This window comes from Myxocyprinus asiaticus, chromosome 48 (assembly GCF_019703515.2).
Source record: "Myxocyprinus asiaticus isolate MX2 ecotype Aquarium Trade chromosome 48, UBuf_Myxa_2, whole genome shotgun sequence".
In the NCBI taxonomy this organism is placed as follows: domain Eukaryota; kingdom Metazoa; phylum Chordata; class Actinopteri; order Cypriniformes; family Catostomidae; genus Myxocyprinus; species Myxocyprinus asiaticus.
In genome coordinates this window covers 27,228,633-27,251,067 of record NC_059391.1, presented here as the reverse complement: position 1 = coordinate 27,251,067, position 22,435 = coordinate 27,228,633, and the positions used below count along the sequence as shown (strand labels likewise).

The 22,435-nt window shown below is 35.7% G+C and overlaps 3 protein-coding genes across 3 annotated transcripts; 2 read left to right on the top strand and 1 right to left on the bottom strand.

Moving 5' to 3' along the window:
• Window positions 1-361: 361 nt before the first annotated feature.
• On the top strand, window positions 362-3,738 carry LOC127437653 (RCC1 domain-containing protein 1-like). The gene is made up of 8 exons (XM_051692709.1): window positions 362-652; window positions 1,188-1,400; window positions 1,514-1,679; window positions 1,778-1,899; window positions 2,772-2,864; window positions 2,957-3,109; window positions 3,233-3,262; window positions 3,384-3,738. Exons 1-8 carry the CDS (start codon window positions 466-468, stop codon window positions 3,539-3,541), a joined length of 1,122 nt encoding a protein of 373 aa, XP_051548669.1. The 5' UTR covers window positions 362-465; the 3' UTR covers window positions 3,542-3,738.
• On the bottom strand, window positions 3,602-9,695 carry LOC127437663 (calcium and integrin-binding protein 1-like). Its single transcript, XM_051692723.1, has 7 exons — window positions 9,447-9,695; window positions 9,173-9,207; window positions 7,835-7,931; window positions 7,566-7,719; window positions 4,632-4,750; window positions 4,443-4,531; window positions 3,602-3,847 (listed from the first exon to the last, which is right to left on the bottom strand). Exons 1-7 carry the CDS (start codon window positions 9,495-9,497, stop codon window positions 3,826-3,828), a joined length of 567 nt encoding a protein of 188 aa, XP_051548683.1. The 5' UTR covers window positions 9,498-9,695; the 3' UTR covers window positions 3,602-3,825.
• Window positions 9,696-10,916: 1,221 nt separating this feature from the next.
• On the top strand, window positions 10,917-21,808 carry LOC127437648 (methionine aminopeptidase 2-like). The gene is made up of 11 exons (XM_051692700.1): window positions 10,917-11,108; window positions 13,215-13,316; window positions 13,756-13,815; window positions 14,457-14,559; window positions 14,769-14,927; window positions 15,313-15,494; window positions 15,578-15,672; window positions 17,629-17,725; window positions 17,810-17,913; window positions 18,922-19,037; window positions 20,838-21,808. The coding sequence occupies exons 1-11, from the start codon at window positions 10,949-10,951 to the stop codon at window positions 21,088-21,090; spliced, it is 1,431 nt and encodes a 476-aa protein (XP_051548660.1). The 5' UTR covers window positions 10,917-10,948; the 3' UTR covers window positions 21,091-21,808.
• The last annotated feature ends 627 nt before the right edge of the window (window positions 21,809-22,435 follow it).

The following is a 22,435-nucleotide window of genomic DNA, read 5'->3' as shown; positions in this document are numbered from 1 at the left end:
AACATACATTTTAACATTAGACGTTAAATATTGATTTTATATTCACTGTTGTTTTATATAGAATTGTCTAGAGTCTATACAGTATTTAACACAATTACATAAGAAGTAACTGTAATTAAATTACTCAAAAATTAAGAGTAATCCCTTACTTTACTTTTTTAAATGAAAAAGTAATTGAATTACAGTAATTAATTACTTAGTAATGCATTACACCCAACACTGAATATAATATAATATAATAAGTTCCGTACGTTGTGTATTCCAATCTTAAAACAGACAAAAAAAGATTTTTTTTTTTTTAACCCAACTTGACTTTTATTTTGACAGAAGACTCGGCCAACACTCAACTTCCGGCTGTTGAAGCTGCTGATTATTGCCGATGGAACTTATTTGCTACTTTCCATTCTGCACATTACTCCAGTATAAAATCAAGTCTTAATTACCCTGGTTGACTAGAATAAGTCAATGAACTGGTTTGGTTTTGGTTTCAATAGCTTTGGTCAGATAAGTCCGGCTGATGAATTTGGACAGGTAAACTGTAAAGTGAGCACACCTGTGCTGTTATCAGACGCGTGTACATCATGTATGATCAGATCAGACTGTAGAGTGAATGTGAGCTGGAGCACGAGAGCTGATGTGCATCAGACAAACGGTGAGTTGCAACCTTCAAACTAAGTGTATAAAAATCGTAAATTGATAAAATATTTTTCATATTTTATTTTTATAATTAATACAATTTTATATTGATATTTTAACGATAATTCATTATTTTAACCATTATTCTACTTATTTAATTTAAGCTGCTCATAGTGCACATACTACTCACATATTATTTTGTTGTTAAGATTTGATTTATATACTACTATATACTTTTTTTAATAACATATTCCTGCCATAGTTTGGTGATGTCATAGGATAACACATTAATTTTTTTTAAGCTGTGTTTCAAAACCTAGTGAGCTGCCTGCCTAGACAGCATATTTTAGGATCATAGACATTAAAAAGACATTAATACTTGAATTTCTGTTAATCTGTGAAAAAAATGTGCATTGTGAAAAGCGCTATACAAATAAAAATTTCTTGTATGACTACAAATACAAATTTGTTTGCCATCTCAAATGTTTGGGAGACTGTTGATATTTCTATGTACCAATTAAACTTATTTTGTCCTGTTGATGTCGTTTCAGGTGGCGTTCATGTGTGTTTGTCAGGGTTTGTATGTGGCCTATCAGGACAGGTGTGCAGAGAGCTCATTCCAGAGTGTGAGGGGTGCACAGACGCCCTCATCAGCGAGAGATACCTGACGCTCAGCTTCACAGACAGAGTGGAATTCTGGGAAATACAGCACCCCAAGAACAAGCTCGTTTGGAAGAGGGAACAAGACCCCTCACATAACACTGGTAATACACAGGTGTCTTTTAGGGCTTAGTCCTGATTTTGTGATGGAAATAATTCTATTGCTATGTGCCAGGATTTACCAGGATGATGATATTGTTATGATGCATTTAAACAGGAAATGCTGTTACGCTGCCATTGGTGCCAGGTGGGTATGTCATGCCCAGGCCTCCATTTTTCCGTCCTCTCTGCTCTAAACTCTCTGCTGTAAGCCTGGCGCTGGGCACAGAACACGCTGTTCTGCTGACTGACCCTGGCGCTGTGTATACCTGGGGATCAGGAAGGTAAATGAACATCTAAAATTGTATTGTTGATAAATTGTAAAGGAACATTTTGTTTTCATGACTTTATAAGCAGATAAGATGTTTTGTTGTGTTGGCAGTCATGGTCAGCTGGGTCACGGTACTCTGACGTCACAGGAGGAACCTCAGGTCGTGGAGGCGCTCTGGGGAGTTCCCATCAAAGCCGTGTCTGCCGGGGGCTGGCATTCAGCTTCTGTCAGTGGTAAGATTATTCCAGAAATATTCCTCATCAAATTCAGCTGCTCAGTCGTTCATTGAGACCTTCTTTCAGCTCATGTCTTAAAGGGATAGTTCAGCCAAAAATGAAAATTCTCTCATTTACTCGACCTCATGCCATCCCAGATGTGGATGACTTTCTTCTGCTGAACACAAATGAAGATTTTTAGAAGAATATCTCAGCTCTGTTGGTCCATACAAGTGTATGGTGACCAAAACTTTGAAGCTCAAAAAAGCACATAAAGGCAATCCAAATGACTCCATTGGTTAAATCTGTGTCTTCTGAAGTGATGTGATAGGTGTGGTTAAGAAATGGATCAATATTTAATTTGTTTTTTACTATAAATTCTCCTCTCCAGTAGGTGGCGATATGCATGAAGAAAACAAATTGCTAAAAAAAACAAAAGAAGAAAGTGAAAGTGGAGATTTATAGTAAAAAAGGACTTAAATATTGATCTGTTCTCACCCACATCTGTCATTTTGCTTCTGAAGACATGGATGTAACCAAAGGAGTTGTATGGATTACTTTTATGCTGCCTTTATGTGTTTTTTGGAGTTTAAACGTTTTGGTCACCATTCTCTTGCATTGTGAGGACCTACGGAGCTGAAATATTCTTCTAAAAATCTTTGTGTTCTGCTGAAGAAAGAAAGTCTGGGATGGGACATCTGGGATGGTATGATGGCGAGTAAATTATGAGAATTTTCATTTTTGGGTGAACTATCCCTTTAAAATCTGTACTTATTCTGTAGTCAGATTCAAACTCTCATCGCCCATATGAGCACAACAGCTCTATATATCATGCACGAACCGCTAGGCCACAGCTGTGTGACACTATATGTTAATTTGCTTTTGTTTAGCTGGTGGTGACCTGTATATGTGGGGATGGAATGAAAGTGGGCAGCTCGGACTGCCATCTAGAGGCCTGGAGGAGGAAAAGCTTGGAAGAAAAAGTATGGGACTGTATTACTACTACACCTATATTATATAGACCGTATACTGTATGTATAGCATATGAATATTATGAGTGCTTGTCACTGTTTAGGAAAAACTGACTTGGTCCTAAGTGAAATTGAAGAAAAGAGTGCAACAGAAGTGTTCATCTCAATTCAAGCATTTCCTGCACTAGTGGATATTCCTCAAGTGTCGGAAATCAGCAGAGTCGGCTGTGGATCTCGCCATACAGCTGCCATCACAAGTAAGAGCCAGGCCCATATGGATCAGTTATTACACAATAGTGCTGATCTGTTCACTTGGGCAATGAGTGGAAGAATGAGGAAGAATTCTTACTCAAAAACTTCGTTTTCTCTTTCCATTGTAGATACAGGGGATCTGTACACATGGGGATGGGGTAAGAGTCTGCTTTTTGGGGGAACTATATATGCACAAATATACCATAGTTGTTTATTGTAATTGTACTAGAGATAAAAATGGAGTTTTTGCTCATGTGCTTTTTCTTGTCATTTTGACAGGTCAATATGGTCAACTGGGACATGGCTTTGAAAATAGCACAGATGAACCAACACTGGTGGAATACTTCCCATGTCATGGATTGTGTGTTAAGGATGTTGTTTGTGGGTTATGGAACACTTTCGTATCTGCAGTTCCAAAAGAGCAGTCTCCATCCTGACTGAAATCTATCTTTTATTACTTTCATGTAAGCAAATGTTCATTAGTACAGGAGGAATAACAATTTTGCTTTAGAGTTTATTAAATTAGGTGCAAATATATTATCCAAAATACAGGATAGAAAGTAGATTTCTGTATGTAAAAATGTTTTCAAATACACAAACGGTATAAATACTGCACAAGAGAATGCATTTACAATTAAGGCTTTATCGGGATGTTTAATGAAAGATTACAGGCGCAAGTGAATAATCAGGACCGTAAAACAGCTTCAGTTCTTCGTAAACTTCACAACACAATCTTGAATGAACTGCAAAATAAGATTTACATGTAGAGTCAATGAGGATAAAGAGAAAGACTGTCAATTAAGTTTTTAAATAAAAAAAAATTAAAAAAAACATAAAATTCGTACCCTCCCAAATTCTGTCATCATTTACTCAACCTCATGTCATTCCAAACCCGTATGATTTTCTTTCTTTAGTGAAATACAACAGGAGATGTTAGGCTGAACGTGCACGCTTCTATTTTCCATATCATAAACGTATCATAAAAGTAGTCCATATATTCCATATGCGATAGCTTTGTGTGAGGAAAAGACTGAAATTTAAGTTGTTATTCACTGATAATCTTTTCCCCCTCACATCAGATCTGACAAAAGAACCAGTGATGTTTTCATGTCATTTGAATAGTTTTTTCTTTTGTCACTTTTGGAGCTCAACAGCACTAATCCCCATTTAATTTCATTGTAAGGAAAATAGCAACGTGAACATTCTGCCTAACATCTCGTTTTATTTTCCACAGATGTACACAAGTCATATGGGTTTGGAACAACATGAGGGTGATTAAATGATGATAGAATTTTATATTATTGGATGAACTAGTCCTTTAAGTACAAATTTCCTCACCTGACAAAGTCTGGGGATCTGGAGATCACATGTTGAAATTCAGAGAGGTTCACAGTTCCATCTTTATCGATGTCTGACTCCTCAAGAATCTGCACAATTAAAGTAGTATTAGTAAAGATCATATGACGGATGTCTCTTGTTTTTCACTTTGGACATAAAGATCATGTGAGGTGGAGCCGCTGGACTCACATTGCTTATAAGTTGTCTCATTTCCTCTGCAGTGAGACAGGTGTCGTCCGTCTCTCCAGTTAGACAGTTCACCAGCTTCTCCAGGTCTCCAGTGTCGAGGGTGCCATCATCATCAAAGTCTGGAACATAACAGAATAACGTTGAGAAAATGTGTGAATTTTACCATACACTACATAATACAAGAATGTCAACATAATTACTGACTAAAAGGGTTTTTTGGTTTTGTCAATGATACCGAAGACAAGATGAAAGTCGCATCATGATGATAATCAAATGGTTTTAATTAAAAACATACTGTTTCTGCAATTAACAATGCATTAACACAGTTTATACATTTTTTTGTAAGACAGAAGCATCTATTGATAAGTTTAAGTTTGGTCTGTTACAGTTTTATTCATGTTTTTGTCATTTTGCACATTATCATCAACTAAAATGTTATTTTTGCTGACTAAAATGATATGCCATTTTAGTCATATACTAGTCATTAGAGGTAGACCGATATAACGGTTTTACTGATTAATCTGTGCTGATAGTTGCTTTTTGGAACTTTTTTCTTATTATTATTCCTCTGTTTTCCTCAGTATCCTGATGCTAGAGGATTCTACAGTTACGCCTGTTTTACACAGAAGCACTACATTTTTTTTTTTTTTTTTTGCCGTTCATGTTAACAAATGAATGTATTTACAGTTGAAGTCAGAAGTTTACATACACTTAGATTGAAGTCATTAAAACTCATTTTTTTAACCACTCCATAGATTTCATATTAGCAAACTATAGTTTTGGCAAGACGTTTAGGACATCATACACTAAGTTAACTTTAAGCAGCTTGGAAAATTCCAGAAAATTATGTCAAGCCTTTAGGCAATTAGCTTCTGATAGGAGGTGTACCTGTGGATGTATTTTAAGGCCTACCTTCAAACTCAGTGCCTCTTTGCTTGACATCATGGGAAAATCAAAAGAAATCAGCCAAGACCTCAGAAAAAAAAATTGTGGACCTCCACAAGTCTGGTTCATCCTTGGGAGCAATTTCCAAACGCATGAAGGTACAACGTTCATCTGTACAAACAACAGTACGCAAGTATAAACACCATGGGACCACGCAGCCATCATACCGCTCAGGAAAGAGACGCATTCTGTCTCCTAGAAATGAACATAATTTGGTGCAAAAAGTGAAAATCAATCCCAGAACAACAGCAAAGGACCTTGTGAAGATGCTGGAGGAAACAGGTAGACAAGTATCTATATCCACAGTAAAACAAGTCCTATATCGACATAACCTGAAAGGCTGCTCAGCAAGGAAGAAGCCACTGCTCCAAAACCACCATAAAAAAGCCAGACTACAGTTTGCAAGTGCACATGGGGACAAAGATCTTACTTTCTGGAGAAATGTCCTCTGGTCTGATGAAACACAAATTGAACTGTTTGGCCATAATGACCATCGTTATGTTTGGAGGAAAAAGGGTGAGGCTTGCAAGCCGAAGAACACCATCCCAACCGTGAAGCATGGGGGTGGCAGCATCATGTTGTGGGGGTGCTTTGCTGCACTTCACAAAATAGATGGCATCATGAGGAAGGAAAATTATGTGGATATATTGAAGCAACATCTCAAGACATCATCCAGGAAGTTAAAGCTCGGTCGCAAATGGGTCTTCCAAATGGACAATGACCCCAAGGATACCTCCAAAGTTGTGGCAAAATGTCTTAAGGACAACAAAGTCAAGGTATTGGAGTGGCCATCACAAAGCCCTGACCTCAATCCGATAGAAAATTTGTGGGCAGAGCTGAAAAAGCGTGTGCAAGCAAGGAGGTCTACAAACTTGACTCAGTTACACCAGTTCTGTCTGGAGGAATGGGCCAAAAACATCTTATTGTGAGAAGCTTGTGGAAGGCTACCCAAAACATTTGACCCAAGTTAAACAATTTAAAGGCAATGCTACCAAATACTAACAAAGTGTATGTAAACTTCTGACCCACTGGTAATGTGATGAAAGAAATAAAAGTTGAAATAAATCATTCTCTCTACTATTATTCTGACATTTCACATTCTTAAAATAAAGTAGTGATCCTAACTGACCTAAGATAGGGCATGTTTTCTACGATTAAATGTCAGGAATTGTGAAAAATTGAGTTTAGATGTATATGGCTAAGGTGTGTGTAAACTTCTGACTTCAACTGTACATCAGAGGCAGAAGCAGCGAAGCAACAGGAGTTTCAGTGTCGAATCTATTTTTGCTGCGCTGCTTGCACTGAATTAAAGTGACATTTATGAAGATAAAATAGCGCCTAAATGATCTGCAAATGCGGTGTAAGATTTGTAAAAGCGTAAATCAAATTGCAAGTGTAAAAATAAATTGCATGCTCACAGGAGGTTTTGTAAAGGTGTAAATCAAGTTGTAAGCGTAAGAAAAAATATTAGCAATATTTTAATACTTTCTTAAGTGTAATTCATGTGTTGTGAATTTGCAATTTCATTTTAACACAAAGTAAATGTAGTCTGTATTCGAGAAACTATCCAATTATCACTGGCAAGGCATTTTGATGAATTAGCTGGTATCGTAGAACTCATGCAAGAAAACAAATTAATAAAGTAAACCATATAAAATGAAACTCTGAACAGATAGATTAGAATAGAATAGAGGATAGAGAGATATTAGAATAGAGTTTACTTATATAATTTTCTTTTCTAGAATTAGTTCTATGATACTAGCAAGTTCCATCCACCCACCCATTTGCCATGCCAATGATAATTAAAAGTAAATATAATTAAAATAATGAATAGCAACAAGAAGAAATATTTGAACACTAGATATAGAATCATATTTATATCAATAAACGGTGTCGGCTCATCTTTATTCTCACAATAACAGAATGTGTATGTATTAATATTTCAGTTTAATATTTAAGAGTATTTAATATTTAAGTGTTTAATTTTACCAAAGATTCGGAAGGCATAGTGGGATTTGATTTCCAGTGTTGCCGAATCGCTGAAGGCACTCAAGAGATCCAGGAAATCCTCAAAGCTCAAGCTGTCATCCTCAATATCGGAGGTTGAGAAAACATGGCATATCCTTTTCCGGAAGGGGTTAGACTGCGACAGATCCAAAGCATAAAATGAATATGAAGCTGTGACTCTTAATTTATATTCATAGTGAAACTAATGAAACACAGAACTGCAGTTAACAGGTTAGTGCATCTTTTCTTACCTTCAGTTCAGGAACCATGAGGATCTTTTCCATGGACAACCTGGAGCTGTACGGTCCATCCTCTCTGCCCTGGAGTTCACTGAATCTTTTGTGTGCCCTAAATAAACACATCAGTGATGAGATACAGATGAGAGACAGATTTTTGCTGTTAGTATGTGGGAAAGGCCCTAATGAGGTTGATTGTTAGTTTGCTAATACAAATCCACTTAACAAGGATTTGTTCAATGTGATGTTTGATGTCATTCTACTAGTTTTATAGTGATTTTTGGTCATTTTTGGAGCTCCACAGAACCACAGTCCCTATATACTCCAAACATATCTACCCTGGAGTATGAGCTACAAATGTCCCCTAAAACGGCTTTGAGGAACTGTAGTTCCTTAGATGCGAAAGTGACGAAAAGCACTAGTCCCAGATAAAAGCACCTAAAACGGGCTTTAGTACCGCCAGTGGGAAAGGCCCTAATGAGGTTGATTGTTAGTTTGCTAATACAAATCCACTGAACAAGGATTTGTTTAATGCCTCAATGATGTTTGATGTCATTCTACTAGATTTATAGTGATTTTTGGTCATTTTTGGAGCTCCACCGAATCACAGTCCCTATATACCCCAAACGTATCTACCCTGGAGTATGAGCTACAAATGTCCCCTAAAACGGCTGTGAGGAACTATAGTTCCTTAGGTGCGAAAGCGACGAAAAGCACTAGTCCCGGGGAAAAGTATCTAAAACAGGCTTTAGTACCACCAGTGGAAAAGGCCCTAATGAGGTTGATTGTTAGTTTGCTAATACAAATCCACTTAACAAGGATTTGTTTAATGCCTCAATGATGTTTGATGTCATTCTACTAGTTTTATAGTGATTTTTGGTCATTTTTGGAGCTCCACAGAACCACGGTCCCTATATACCCCAAACGAATCTACCCTGAAGTACGAGCTAAAAATGTCACCTAAAACAGCTTCGAGGAACTATAGTTCCTTAGGTGCGAAAGTGACGAAAAGCACTAGTCCCGGGGAAAAGTATCTAAAACAGGCTTTAGTACCACCAGTGGGAAAGGCCCTAATGAGGTTGATTGTTAGTTTGCTAATACAAATCCACTTAACAAGGATTTGTTCAATGCCTCAATGATGTTTATGTCATTCTACTAGTTTTATAGTGATTTTTGGAGCTCCACAGTACCAGTCCCCATTTACTTTCATGGTATGGAAAATAGCAGCTTGAACATTCTGCCTAACATCTCTTTTTGTGTTCCACGGATGAATGTACTATGTAGAGTAGATGTAATAATACAACAATAATGGCAAATAACATGTGATGTGTGTAAAGGTGTTTTATGACTTACAGTAAGATTTCCTGCTTTGTGAGAAATGTCAGCTCCTGAGGTAAACAGAGAAAAATTACGACACATAATAGCAATTCCTTACAGTAAACATTAAATGTACGTTTTAAAATTGGAACTTTTCCAAAACACAAACTTGGTTCTGTTTGAGTAGAACTATCAAACTATCTAAGTTTGATTCGAATAAATCTGTCCTTTTTTGGGAGCAACCAAAAAACATTTAAAAATGAAAATAAACACTCAAATAAACAGATTAAACTCAAAGACCCAGTCTCACCTGATATTCTGAGAGAAGATCTTTCGGCAATTTACTCGTTGTTGCCCCCATAACCACTTGTTTTTATTCCTCACGTCTGGTAATTCAACCTTTAACTACAATAGAGTCAGTTAATGTTACTATTGTTTTATAAAACAGACGAAAGTGTCTCAAGTTTTGTTGTTTTTAGCCAATAGGCTAAGCAAACTTTGGTCGTTGACAGGCACTAAACTTCCTCTTCCTGAATGACGGAATGGTTGGTTACTATGGAAATTAATTTGCATAGCATAGAAACAGACATTATGGTGACGTTATTTATTACTCTGTAATGGTGGTGCAGCTGTACGCATCATATCACACATAATCCCACAAAATGTCATACAATGTACCTTTAAAAAACAAATAAGACCATGCAAGACTAAATTAGGTCTAAATGTTTGAATGTGGGTTATTTAGTATATTAATTGTTAATCAAAATAGTCCATGCTCTGTAAAATAAATAAATAAATAAATGAAAGATAAACAATTATACTTGTTCTCAGTGAGACTTTGATATAATGCATCTTATAAATTCTTCGTATCCCGTTTTCTCACTATTTATTTATTTATTATTGTAATCTTTTTTAATCGTATTGGGTTTTTTTTATTCTTGTAAAATTCCAATGATTTATAGATTTATTTATTATTTGATTATTGTCTTTTATCATATCACCTTATTCAATAGTATAATATCATTATATTATTGTCTTATTTAATCTTATAATATTTCTTAATCTAACTTATTTTTATTTTATTAATATTTAATAAAAATATACTACTACTAGTTTTTTAATATTATTATTATTATACTTGAATTTCATTATTTAATTTAATATAAACATTTTATATATTTGTATTCTTGTTTATAATTCGATAGATCTTATTTAATCGTATTTAATATAACATTTATTTCTAAATCATATTAATTTTTTTTATTATGCCCTTGAATCTTATCACCTTATTTAATAATATATTAAATAAGTTTAATATACTACTATTTATTAATATAAATCATATATTATGTTTCTTAATCTTATTTGTTATTTGATTATTGTCTTATTAACCTTATAATATTTTTTCTCAGTTGAATTTATTTACTATTTTATAAAAACCTCAATAATGCTAATTAATTTTAATTACTATTATTGTTGAATGTTCTTGTTTTATTTAATACTACAATAATATATTTTAATATTATTTATGATTTGATAGATATTATTTAATCGTATTGTTTTTATAATAATAATATTAAATTTATTTCTAAATTATATTTGTTAGTTGATCATATTTAATCGAATAATATTGTTTCTTAATAGATTTTTTCCCTATTTAATAAACATATTAAATTATTTTAAAAACGTTATTTTATTTAAATATTACAGTTATATACATATTTTTTATTCTTATTTATAATGTGATAGATCTTAATTATTCATCCGCACATTATTTACACATTTCCCAGCGTCCCTCTCGCGCTCACCATCATGGCAAATCCGCAGATGGACGAGTTGCAGTGCGAAACTGCAGAAATGCAGATTTTACCTAACGGAGACTCTCACCTTCCCAAAGAGGACGCGGAACCAGTCGACGAGACCGGGAAAAAGAAGAAGAAAAAGAAGAAGAAGGGGAAAACAGCAGCCGTAGGTAATAAAGTCGAAGGAAAGTGTCGCGTGGCCTTGCAGACTGATAGCTCTTTAAAGCTGATAACAAGCGTGTTTAATACCTTATAATGTCTTATTAAGACGAAATCCCTCGTAATCAGGAATAAAAGCATTTGAACAGAATTTAATGATTAGATTACGACTGCATTGTGAAGTTAAGGGCTGGACGGAGTGTTAATGTTGTTATGTGAGAGCTGGGTTTGACACCACGTGGTTTATATCTACATTTCATATCGGTGTTTTTTATTTTCCGTTTAATGTAAAATACCGAATAATGTAATAGGAGAATGTGTAGATGTGCGCAGGTTTATCCATGCGTCTTGGTTTTTGTGAATGGTTGTGATCTTGTATCACCGTGTCCTGTTTTGCTCATTGTATAATACTGATTATTTTACTGTTTATTTGGATAACTGAGATTGGCAGAACCAATTTATGATTGTTGTCCTGCTTTTTGACATATAGCTAAATAATTATACTACAACAATAAAACAATATGCATTATTAATAATTTATTAGACGTAGACCGATATATCGGTTTTACCCATTAATCGGTGCCGATAGTTGCTTTTTGGAATTATCGTTATTTGCACAAATCTATGACGATAATTTTTACATAATTTTGTCATTTCAAAATAAGAGTCAACAGTTTGTTTCGGGCTTGTTTATGCTTAAAAATCCCACGTTATGCACCAAATCGTAATTTTTATTTTCTGGTTGATTTCAGTTGAACAATAAACTGCATCTGGGATTTTATTCATGTAAGACTCTTTGCCTGTGCCCGTCATAGCAAGGATATATATAAATATGAAATATGTTTTTTTTTGACATTCCATAAATCAATTTTAAAAACTGTCAGCCGATTAATTGGTTATTAGCCTTTCCTACCACCTTAGTTATCGGTATTGGCAAAATCCACTATCGGTCGACCTCCATAATTTATACGTATTATTATTAGTAGTAATAGTAATGGTAATAATTTTTATATTTTTTGCAAGCAATTTATGCAAACAAATAATACCGATTATTTTACTGTTTATTTGGATAACTGAGATTGACAGAACTAATTTATGATTGTTGTTCCTGCTTTTTGACACATTAATAGCTAAGTAATTATACTACAACAATAAAACAATATGCATTATTAATAATTTATTAGAGGTAGACCGATATATCGGTTTTACCCATTAATCGGTGCCGATAGTTGCTTTTTGGAATTATCATTATTTGCAAAAATCTATGACGATAATTTTTACATCATTTTGTCATTTCAAAATAAGAGTGAACAGTTTGTTTCGGGCTTGTTTATACTTAAAAATCCCACGTTATGCACCAAATTGTAATTTTTATTTTCTGGTTGATTTCAGTTGAACAATAAACTGCATCTGGGATTTTATTCATGTAGGACTCTTTGTCTGTGCCCGTCATAGCAAGGATATATAAAAATATGAAATATGATTTTTTTGACATTCTATAAATCAATTTTAAAAACTGTCTGCCGATTAATTGGTTATCAGCCTTTCCTACCACCTTAGTTATCGGTATTGGCAAAATCCACTAACAGTCGACCTTCATAATTTATACGTATTATTATTATTAATAGTAATGGTGATAATTTTAATATTTTTTGCAAGCAATTTATGCAAACAAATAATACCGATTATTTAAATGTTTATTTGTTGATAACTGAGATTGGCAGAACCAATTTATGATTGTTCCTGCTTTTTGTTATATTAATAGCTAAAGAATTAGCTTACAACAATAAAACAATATGCATTATGAACAATTTTATTGTCATTATTAATTTATATATTTTTTGCGAAGAGTAGTTTATGCAGACAATACATTACAATAAGTCTAGTTCTCTTGACTATGCTGTGCTTGTAAAGTGTGAATATCGGTATAAAATAATCTATTCAATCTATTGTCTTTTATTATCTTGGTCCTGAATTGTTCATTATAGATTGTATATGTTTTGTGTATTTTTGCTGGACTTGTATTGTCACATATTTGTTGTATATCTGTACCCACAATGATTTCCACCAACCCAGGCATGTGCCAATAAAGACTCTTTTGTATTCTGTTCTATTAGGAAACCATGAGGGTGAAGTAGAGTCTGACATCATCAAAGTGACAAAACAACTCAAGCAACAAACTATAGAAGACCAAGAGAAGGAAGATGAGGCAGAAGAGGGTTTGTCTGTTTTAAGAGAATCAGTTCCTGCAGAAATGAGTCCATATTCTCACACAGTATTTATATGTGGTGCCATATGTTTGAGGCTTGAGCACTGTAAACGTTTGTTTTTCTATTGATAATTATCTTTATCAGCCTTTACATAACGGTTGTTTTAGTTAACTACATTAACGTGAACTAACAATGAACAATACTTTTACAGCACTTATTAATCTTGGATAATGTTTATTTTAACATATTCTAATAGATTTTCAAAATGAAAAGTTGGATGTGTTAATATAAATTAATGCATTTTGAACTAACAGTGAACAGTTGCATTTACAAATGCTGTAAATAAGTAGCCAATTGGTTCTTTCATTCATTCGATATTAATGTTAACAAATAGAACCTTATTGTAGAGTGTTACCAAAATGATATTGTAAGATTTGTTTTGTGGCAGATGGAGAGGAAGGAGATTCAACTGGAAAGAAAAAGAAAAAGAAGAAGAAAAAGAAAGGCCGTGAGTGAATAATCCAAGACAAATTTAATCCAATGCTAATTATTTTTACTATTTAGTAAAACATTTATAATGCTTATATATTTATTATTATTATTATTTAATTGTATTTTGTTTCATATTAAAATTATTTTTGTATTTTATTTCATATTAAAATAGTTGTATTGTTTTTTTTTCTTATAATATTAAATTTATTTTGAAATCATGTTATTTAATAATTGTCTTATTTAATCTTATAATATTGTTTCTCAATCTAATTTATTTTTACTATTTAATAAAAATAATAATAATGCTAATTATTTATTTTTGTTTTATTTTTAATTGCAATATTATAAATATTTTTACTCTTATTTATAATTTGATAGATGTTATTTAATCCTAAAATATTGCTTCTCAATCAAATTTATTTCTACTATTTAATAAACATTTTATTAATATAATTTTATTGTATCATTTTAATATTTAAAATTACAATATTATTTTTATTCTTATTTATAATTTGAAAGATCTTATTTAATCGCACACGATTTGCACATTTCCTAGCGTAAATAAATATTTTGAATAGTTAAAATATTCTGGGTAATTATGATCAGGTGCAAGTGATTAGTCTAAACGCTTGTCCTATTCTTCCATTTCTTTTCCAGCCAAAGTTCAAACAGATCCTCCTTCCATTCCCATCTGTGAGCTTTATCCCAGTGGAGTTTTTGCCAAGGGCCAGGAATGCGAATATCCACCTGCACAGGACGGGTACGGACTGCTCCCATGCATCTCAATTCTGCAAATTTTCTAAAAATAATTTGCTTTATTTTAAATCCATTGTGCTGGCATACAAAGCCAAAATTATGTAAATTAGGTCACCGTCCAAATACATATGGACCTAACTGTACATATAAAATGATTGAATAGTCTGATCTTATGTTGATGCTCATAGTGGATCTGTTTTATCTTCCTCACAGACGTACTGCTGCGCGGAGGACCAGCAGCGAGGAGAAGGTTTTGGATCAAGCTAATGAGGAGATGTGGAATGACTTCAGGCAGGCTGCTGAGGCCCACCGGCAGGTCAGGAAATACGTCATGAGCTGGATCAAACCAGGAATGACTATGATCGAGATCTGGTGAGCCAATACCATCCTTGAGCCAGCAATTTTGTTAAAGCATACTGTTGACAAAAAAACTGTAAGACATTAACAGTGCAAGATATAAACAGAAGAAACATCCAGAGAAACATCTGTTTAGAGAAGCTATTAAATATGGATTCATATAATCCAGTAATCTATGTTGTGGATTTCCCCGTTTGAGCTGCGAAAGTTGAACGCGCTGAACACCGGCAAAATTAACCACTTTAAAACGTGTTAATTACCTCACTCAAACTGTGTTTACTGCCCCCTGCTGGTCCGGCATTACGAGTGATTGTGTTCTAATGACATTATTTCTAATGAGTCTGCTAATTCTGAGTCGATTGTCAGGTTTAATCAATCACATCTAATTTTTCCCTGACAGTGAGAAGCTAGAGGAATGTTCCAGGAAGTTGATAAAGGAGAATGGTCTGAACGCTGGTTTGGCTTTTCCGACCGGTTGCTCTCTGAATCACTGTGCGGCTCACTACACTCCTAACGCAGGAGATCCCACTGTCCTCCAATACGACGATGTCTGCAAGATCGACTTTGGCACGCACATTAACGGTACGGCTCAAAAACACGAATTTCCAGTTTCTGATGCATCTCAACTCGATCTTCAGTGACATTTCTTTATTTTGTCATTTTAGGTAGAATTATTGACTGTGCCTTTACCGTCACCTTTAACCCAAAGTATGATAAACTGCTGGAAGCTGTTAAAGATGCCACGAATACTGGAATTAAGGTAGAGTTTTACCTTAAGACATTTCACATTTATTCATTTGGCAGATGCTTTTACCCAAAGCGGCTTACAAAAGAGGAAAAACATAAGCGAATCTGGTTAAGTGCTCATAGAAAAGATGTGTTTTTAGCCGTATTTTGAAGACAGAAAGTGAGTCAACTTCACGGATGGAGTTGGGAAGGTCATTCCACCAACGTGGTATGATGAAGCCAAAAGTCCGGAAAAGTGTTTTGGAGCCTCTTTGTGTTGGTACAACAAGGCGACGTTCCTTAGCCGACTGCAGGCTACTAGTGGGCGCATAGCATAGATATGATTTTAGGTATGCTGGAGCAGACCCAGTGACTGTTTTGTACACTATCATCAGAGCCTTGAACTTGATACGTGCATCAACCGGCAGCCAGTGAAGAGAGACAAGGAGTGGTGTAATGTGCTCTCTTTGGTTCATTAAAGACCGGATGTGCTGCTGCATTCTGGATCATTTTCAGGGGTCTAATTGCGCGTGCAGGGAGGCCTGCAATGAGAGCATTACAGTAGTCCAGTCTAGTTATGACAAGTGACTGAACAAGCAGTTGTGTGGTATGTTCAGAGAGGAAGGTTCTTATCTTCCTGATATTGTAGAGTGTAAATCTGCATGATCTTGTGGTCTTTGAGAATTTAGTTTGTTATTGATGGTTACCCCTAGATTTCTGACCGTTTTGGAAGGCGTTACTGTAGTTGCACCCAGCTGCATGGTGATGTTGTGTTCAACAGCAGGGTTGGCTGGAAAGACAAGGAGTTCAGTCTTTGCTGGGTTAAGTTGCAGGTGGTGCTCCATCCAGGCCGAGATGTCTGCCAGACAGGCAGAGATTCGAGCAGTCACTGTGGTGTCGTTGGGCTTGAAAGACAAGTAGAGATGCATGTCATCAGTGTAGCAGTGGTAAGAGAAACCATGTGCCTGAATGATGGGTCCCAGTGATGTTGTGTATATAGAGAAGAGAAGTGGCCCAAGCACTGAACCCTGAGGTACCCCAGTAAGTAGCTGATGTGGCTTGGACACCTCACCGCTACCTTGAAGGACCTACCTGAGAGATAGGAATTAAACCAGTCAAGCACAGTTCCTGTGATGCCCAGCGAACAGACGGTGGAGAGTAAGATCTGATGGTTGACTGTGTCGAATTAAACTAGAGACTTTGATGTACTTATCCTCTTGTTTAGTTGTACATCTGGTCTTCCACATCTCTTTCTGTCCTTGTTAGAGCCAGTTGTCCTTTGTCTTTGAAGACTGTAGTGTACACCTTTGTATGAAATCTTCAGTTTTTTGACAATTTCAAGCATTGTAGAGCCTTAATTCCTCAAAACAATGATTGACTGACGAGTTTCTAGAGAAAGCTGTTTCTTTATTGCCATTTTTGACCTAATATTGACCTTAAGACATGCCAGTCTATTGCATACTGTGGCAACTCAAAAACAAACACAAAGACAATGTTAAGCTTCATTTAACGAACCAAATATCTTTCAACTGTGTTTGATATAATGGCAAGTGATTTTCTAGAACCAAATGATCAATTTAGCATGATTACTCAAGGATAAGGTGTTGGAGTGATGGCTGCTGTCTAGATTTGATCAAAAATGACTTTTCAAATAGTGATGGTGCTGTTTTTTTACATCAGTAATGTCCTGACTATACTGTGTGATCAGCTGAATACCACTTTAATGAATTAAAGTACCAATTTCCTCTGTACAAAATCTGTACATCTGGCCGCCTGTGTGTGTGTGTTTCTGTAATATGAATAAAATAATATTAAAAGAATTTCTTTTTAATTGAGGTGAAACATAATCTGTACATGTTTTTGACGGGTTTTTGTGAGAATCACCCACCTTTCCTTGCTTGGTTTACAAACAAGTTTGCTTGCAAATGTAGTTTCAAAATATTATGGATTTTTTTTTATGAAATTGATGATTAGATGTTGTGTATTTCAGTGTGCAGGTATTGATGTTCGTTTGTGTGACATTGGAGAATCAATTCAAGAGGTTATGGAGTCTTACGAAGTGGAGCTCGATGGAAAAACGTATCAAGGTACGTTTTTTTTTTTTTTTATGCAAACTACTTTAGTGTACATAACACCAGGTATTCTACTAATGATGCTATTTATCTTTCTAGTGAAACCAATCAGAAATCTCAATGGCCACTCTATTGGACAGTACAGAATACATGCAGGCAAGACGGTGCCCATAGTGAAAGGAGGTGAAGCCACCAGGATGGAGGTGTGTTCACTATTAATTTTCTACTTAATTTCATGGTTCATTTAAGTTTCTTTTTTACAGATGTTAACATTGCTTGGTTTGCCAATTATTTTAATCTGTAGGCCGTCCAATATACATTAAGTTTACCATAACAAATAAAATGGGGAGGGGTGTTTGTATGTCTGTGAGGACACAAGGAGCAGACATTAAGACAGTCGGAAAGTCCTGTTCATTCAGTGTATGTGTTAAGGCTGAGTTTGGGTGTGCCAGAGTTATCAACACAACCCTTAGCTGGCAAATCTCTATCAGTTAGCACCATAGGGCTTACAGAGGTGTAGTCAAGCATGTTTTAACGCAAATGATGTTTTTCCAGTACCCGAATTGAACTCTCACACAATATTGTGTATTCTGTACCACTGTACCCATTATTGAGGTCTCTATTTAGAAACTGTAGCCTCCCAAGCTGCAAGCTGCTCATAATTTAAAGTAGTTAAACTACAGTCAATCTACTCTTTTAAAAAAGTAGCTAACCACATCAAAGCTATTTAAAGAAGAACATATTTTTAGAGATGTATATAAACTCAAATGGTGTTATTTAATTCTGCAATAGGAAGTTCGGGTTGCAGAATTTAATAAAAGTTATGTATGTAATCAGGGTTACATTAAACAAATAGGGCGACGTTTTGCAAAAAGCTGCGCTATTGTGAAAATAGCTGAGCTAATGTTAGCTTCTGAAAAATGTAGTTCAGTTTAGTGATGGACCGTTATATCGGCCTGGCCAATTTTTCTCTTCTGTTAGCCATCCTGCTCTCTAGATTTCAGCTTCAGCCAATCAAAAATACATATCGGTCAACCACCAATTAAGGGCCTCACTGCTTTTAGGTACTCGCCAACACTGACGGGATGAAATCAACTACATTTTGCTTATATGAAAACAGTCTAGTAGTGTTGTTGATCTTGTTAAGAGTTACATTCTGTGGTTTTTAGTTTTGACGTTCTGTTTGTTGTGCTGCATCTCCTCTTTGACAGGAAGGAGAGGTTTATGCAATTGAGACCTTCGGCAGCACTGGGAAAGGCATGGTGCATGATGATATGGAGTGTTCACATTACATGAAAAACTTTGAAGTTGGACATGTGCCAATAAGGTGAGGTGCAACTTAATCTTAGGATGTAAACATATGTTAGTTGGCTAAGAGTCCATCTAAAAACATTGTTTTAGTGTGAGTATTGAGTCAGGAATAAGGATGTCCAGACACCAATTTCTTTTCAGCACAACATAATCAAAGGCACACACGATCACTGCTGCGTGTGTCCCTCTCCCCTCCGGCGGTCTGGACTCCCTTTTTATCCCTCTCCAGCTCTCAGTATAACACAGAACAGCTGTTAGAGAGATTTTTCCCCAGGTGTCAATCCTTACCGTTCTTCCAGCTGACACGGCTCCATCCACTGGACCGGATCTGGTGCCCCCTTTATAGTCGGATCAGTCAGCGAGCTGGTGACAGTCGAATAATTAGGCACAAACCTGCGATAATAGCCAGCCAGAGCTAGGAGCTGTCTCGCCTCCTTTTTGGTCTTAGGTCTTGGGCAGGCTGCAGTCACTGCGGTTATATAAGTTTGGGGCTGCATCTGCCCATGACCCAAGTGGAAGCCCAGATACTGTACTTCCACCTGCCCAATTGCGCACTATTTTGGGTTTGCCGTGAGTCCCGTCCGTCTGAACGGCCTCAGGACAGCCCTCAGATTTTGCAGGTGCCACTGCCAATCATTAATGTAAATAATGATGTCGTCCAGATAGGCAGCGGCATAAGCAGCGTGTGGTCTGAGGATTCGGACCATGAGCCGCTGGAACGTAGCCGGGGCCCTGAACAAACCGAACGGAAGCATCACGAATTGGTGTAATACGAACGGTGTGGAAAATGCCATCTTTTCACGAGATATGGGAGTTAAGGGGATCTGCCAATATCCCTTTGATAAATCCAGTGTCGAATAAAAGCGAGCTATGCCCAACCGATTTAGCAGCTCATCAATCCGAGGCATCGGGTAAATAAGTAAATAATAATTGTATTTAGAACCCCAGTCAGCCGAAGGCAACAGAACACAGAACCTCATAGCACAAACTCAACATTTGAGTTTGTCAAATAAAGTGCTGCAAAACTTGAGATATTGCTAAAATATAATTAAATTACTATCAATTTATTATTAGTAGTAGCAGCAGTAGTATTATAGTGAATATTACATAACTATACAGTAGTGATATATTTCTGTCATGCTTTTTTCCATTTAAGTGGAGCTTTTATTGTGGCGAAAGCAGGAAAAGCAGGTCACTACATGACCCAATGTGAATTAAACCACAAAAGGCTGCTATTTATTTAAATAAATATATAAGTCTGTATGTTCCTCGAGCTAGAAAAAGAATGAGCGCTCTGCTCGCTGTCATCTGCTACAATTCGAGCGAGCGATGCTCATGATGGTGTTTTTAGTGTATGAGCCAAGGAGCTCTAAAAGGTGTGAGGCAGCCGGCATCGGCATAATAACAACACATTCACTTTGAAGTGCGCAGCACATGCAAACTATATATTTATCTCATTAAATTGCAGCCTTTGTGGTTTAATAATCACAACTTATTTTAGCCACAACAGCACATTTTTCAGTTGCTTGGTTTTTATTTCTGTGGTATTGTGCTGGTTAGCTCCACCCACAGTGAAATCTCATTGGTCCTCGTGGTGAGATGTATTTGTGAAGGATACATGTAAAAAGGATATAGCATAATTTTTCTCCCTACTGTTGGAAATGCGTCTTAAAATGTTGCCCTAATTTTTTTGCTATTATCTTGATTAATTTAAGGCTATAAATGGAGATCAAATTTTGTTATTTATTAGTTTTGGTTATTTAGGCCTTTTCATGACTATTATCATTATTTACCATTGTTTTGCGTTATTTTGCAGACTTCCCAGAGCTAAACATTTGCTGAATGTGGTCAACGAGAATTTCGGCACTCTCGCCTTCTGTCGCCGCTGGCTGGACCGCCTTGGCGAGACTAAGTATTTAATGGCACTGAAGAACCTGTGTGACCTGGGCATCATCGACCCCTACCCCCCTCTGTGTGACACCAAAGGCTGTTATACGGCCCAGTTCGAACACACCATCCTGCTGAGGCCAACCTGCAAGGAGGTGGTCAGCCGTGGAGACGATTATTAAGCCTCTACGTCACCAGTTTTTATAAATCTCTCTCCTGTGCTTTCTTATCATAAGAGTATTTGATGGGTAAAGGCCTGAGTAAGTGAATGATCTGTGCCTTCTCATTTTTAACACGCTTGTATTTGTTTGTGTAATGGAGGGATTGAGGTTTAGATCAATGGTTTAAAACACACGGGCACAGATGTGCACTTCACCACCCATGAAGTGTTCTAGAACCATTTTGTATACTCCGAAAACAATCTGGTGCATTTTTCTTTAACAAAGTGAATTGTGAATACAAAACCACATTTTCAGATCATCTGGATTAGATATTTTAGGCCTCAGAGATTGCATGTCTTTTGTACACAGAAATCTTTTTTTTTAATCAAGCACTGTTTATTTCTTGTTTTCAGTTTGTAGATTTTGAATGACCCGTTTAGACTGAGGTATTGAACAAGCAGCTGATCATTACAGCAGCTGATCTGTCTTTATTCCTTAACGCAAGAACGGACTTTAACATAACATAGATGCTGGTAATAAACAAATAATCATTCAGACACATGCTTTCCTCACTCTAAGAGCAGGCCCTCATAACGGCGATGGAGATGATGATGCACAAACATATATTTTGGCTAAGCTTGGTTTCAGGTAAAGCCTGTTTGAAATCAATCACCTTTCTCAGAATAAAGCACATTGTGTTTTATTTTGAAGTGTGAATAAAATGTATAGGAAAGTGTGATCTGCAAGTCTTTTTTTTGTGTCTAATGTTCTTTGTCTTGAGACTTCAACATATTAAACTATGAATTTTATGTAGAATTTAGCATTTCATTGCAATGAATCCAATCTTTAGACCCAAATAAAAATGCTAATTCTATCACTGCTAAGAACAGTAGTGATAGGTCAGAAGAGTCAACCCTAAAATATAGATTCAAACATCTATATAAGTTAATACTAGTAAAAAATAAATAAAAAAACATTAAAATACACGTACAAATACGAAATAGTAGTTTTAATTCTACATATTACACGTTTCTATAGTGTTTTCAAATAATGTTCCAGTAATTGCATAAGTTTGATTACAAGTTAAGGAATATTCCGGGTTACATACAAGTTCAAGCTCAATCGACAGCATTTGTGGCATAAAGTTGATTATCGAAAAATTTTTGACTCGCCCTTCTTTAAAAAAAAAAAAAAAAAAAAAAGGTTACATTGAGGAACTTACAATGGAAGTGAATGGGCCAATTTTTGGGGTTTAAACACCGAAATGTGAAGTTTATCATGTTATAAAAGCACATATTAATTGTTCTGTTAAACCTTTGGTATTCTTTGAGTTGTAAAGTTGTTTAAATTGTCGTTTTTACAGTCG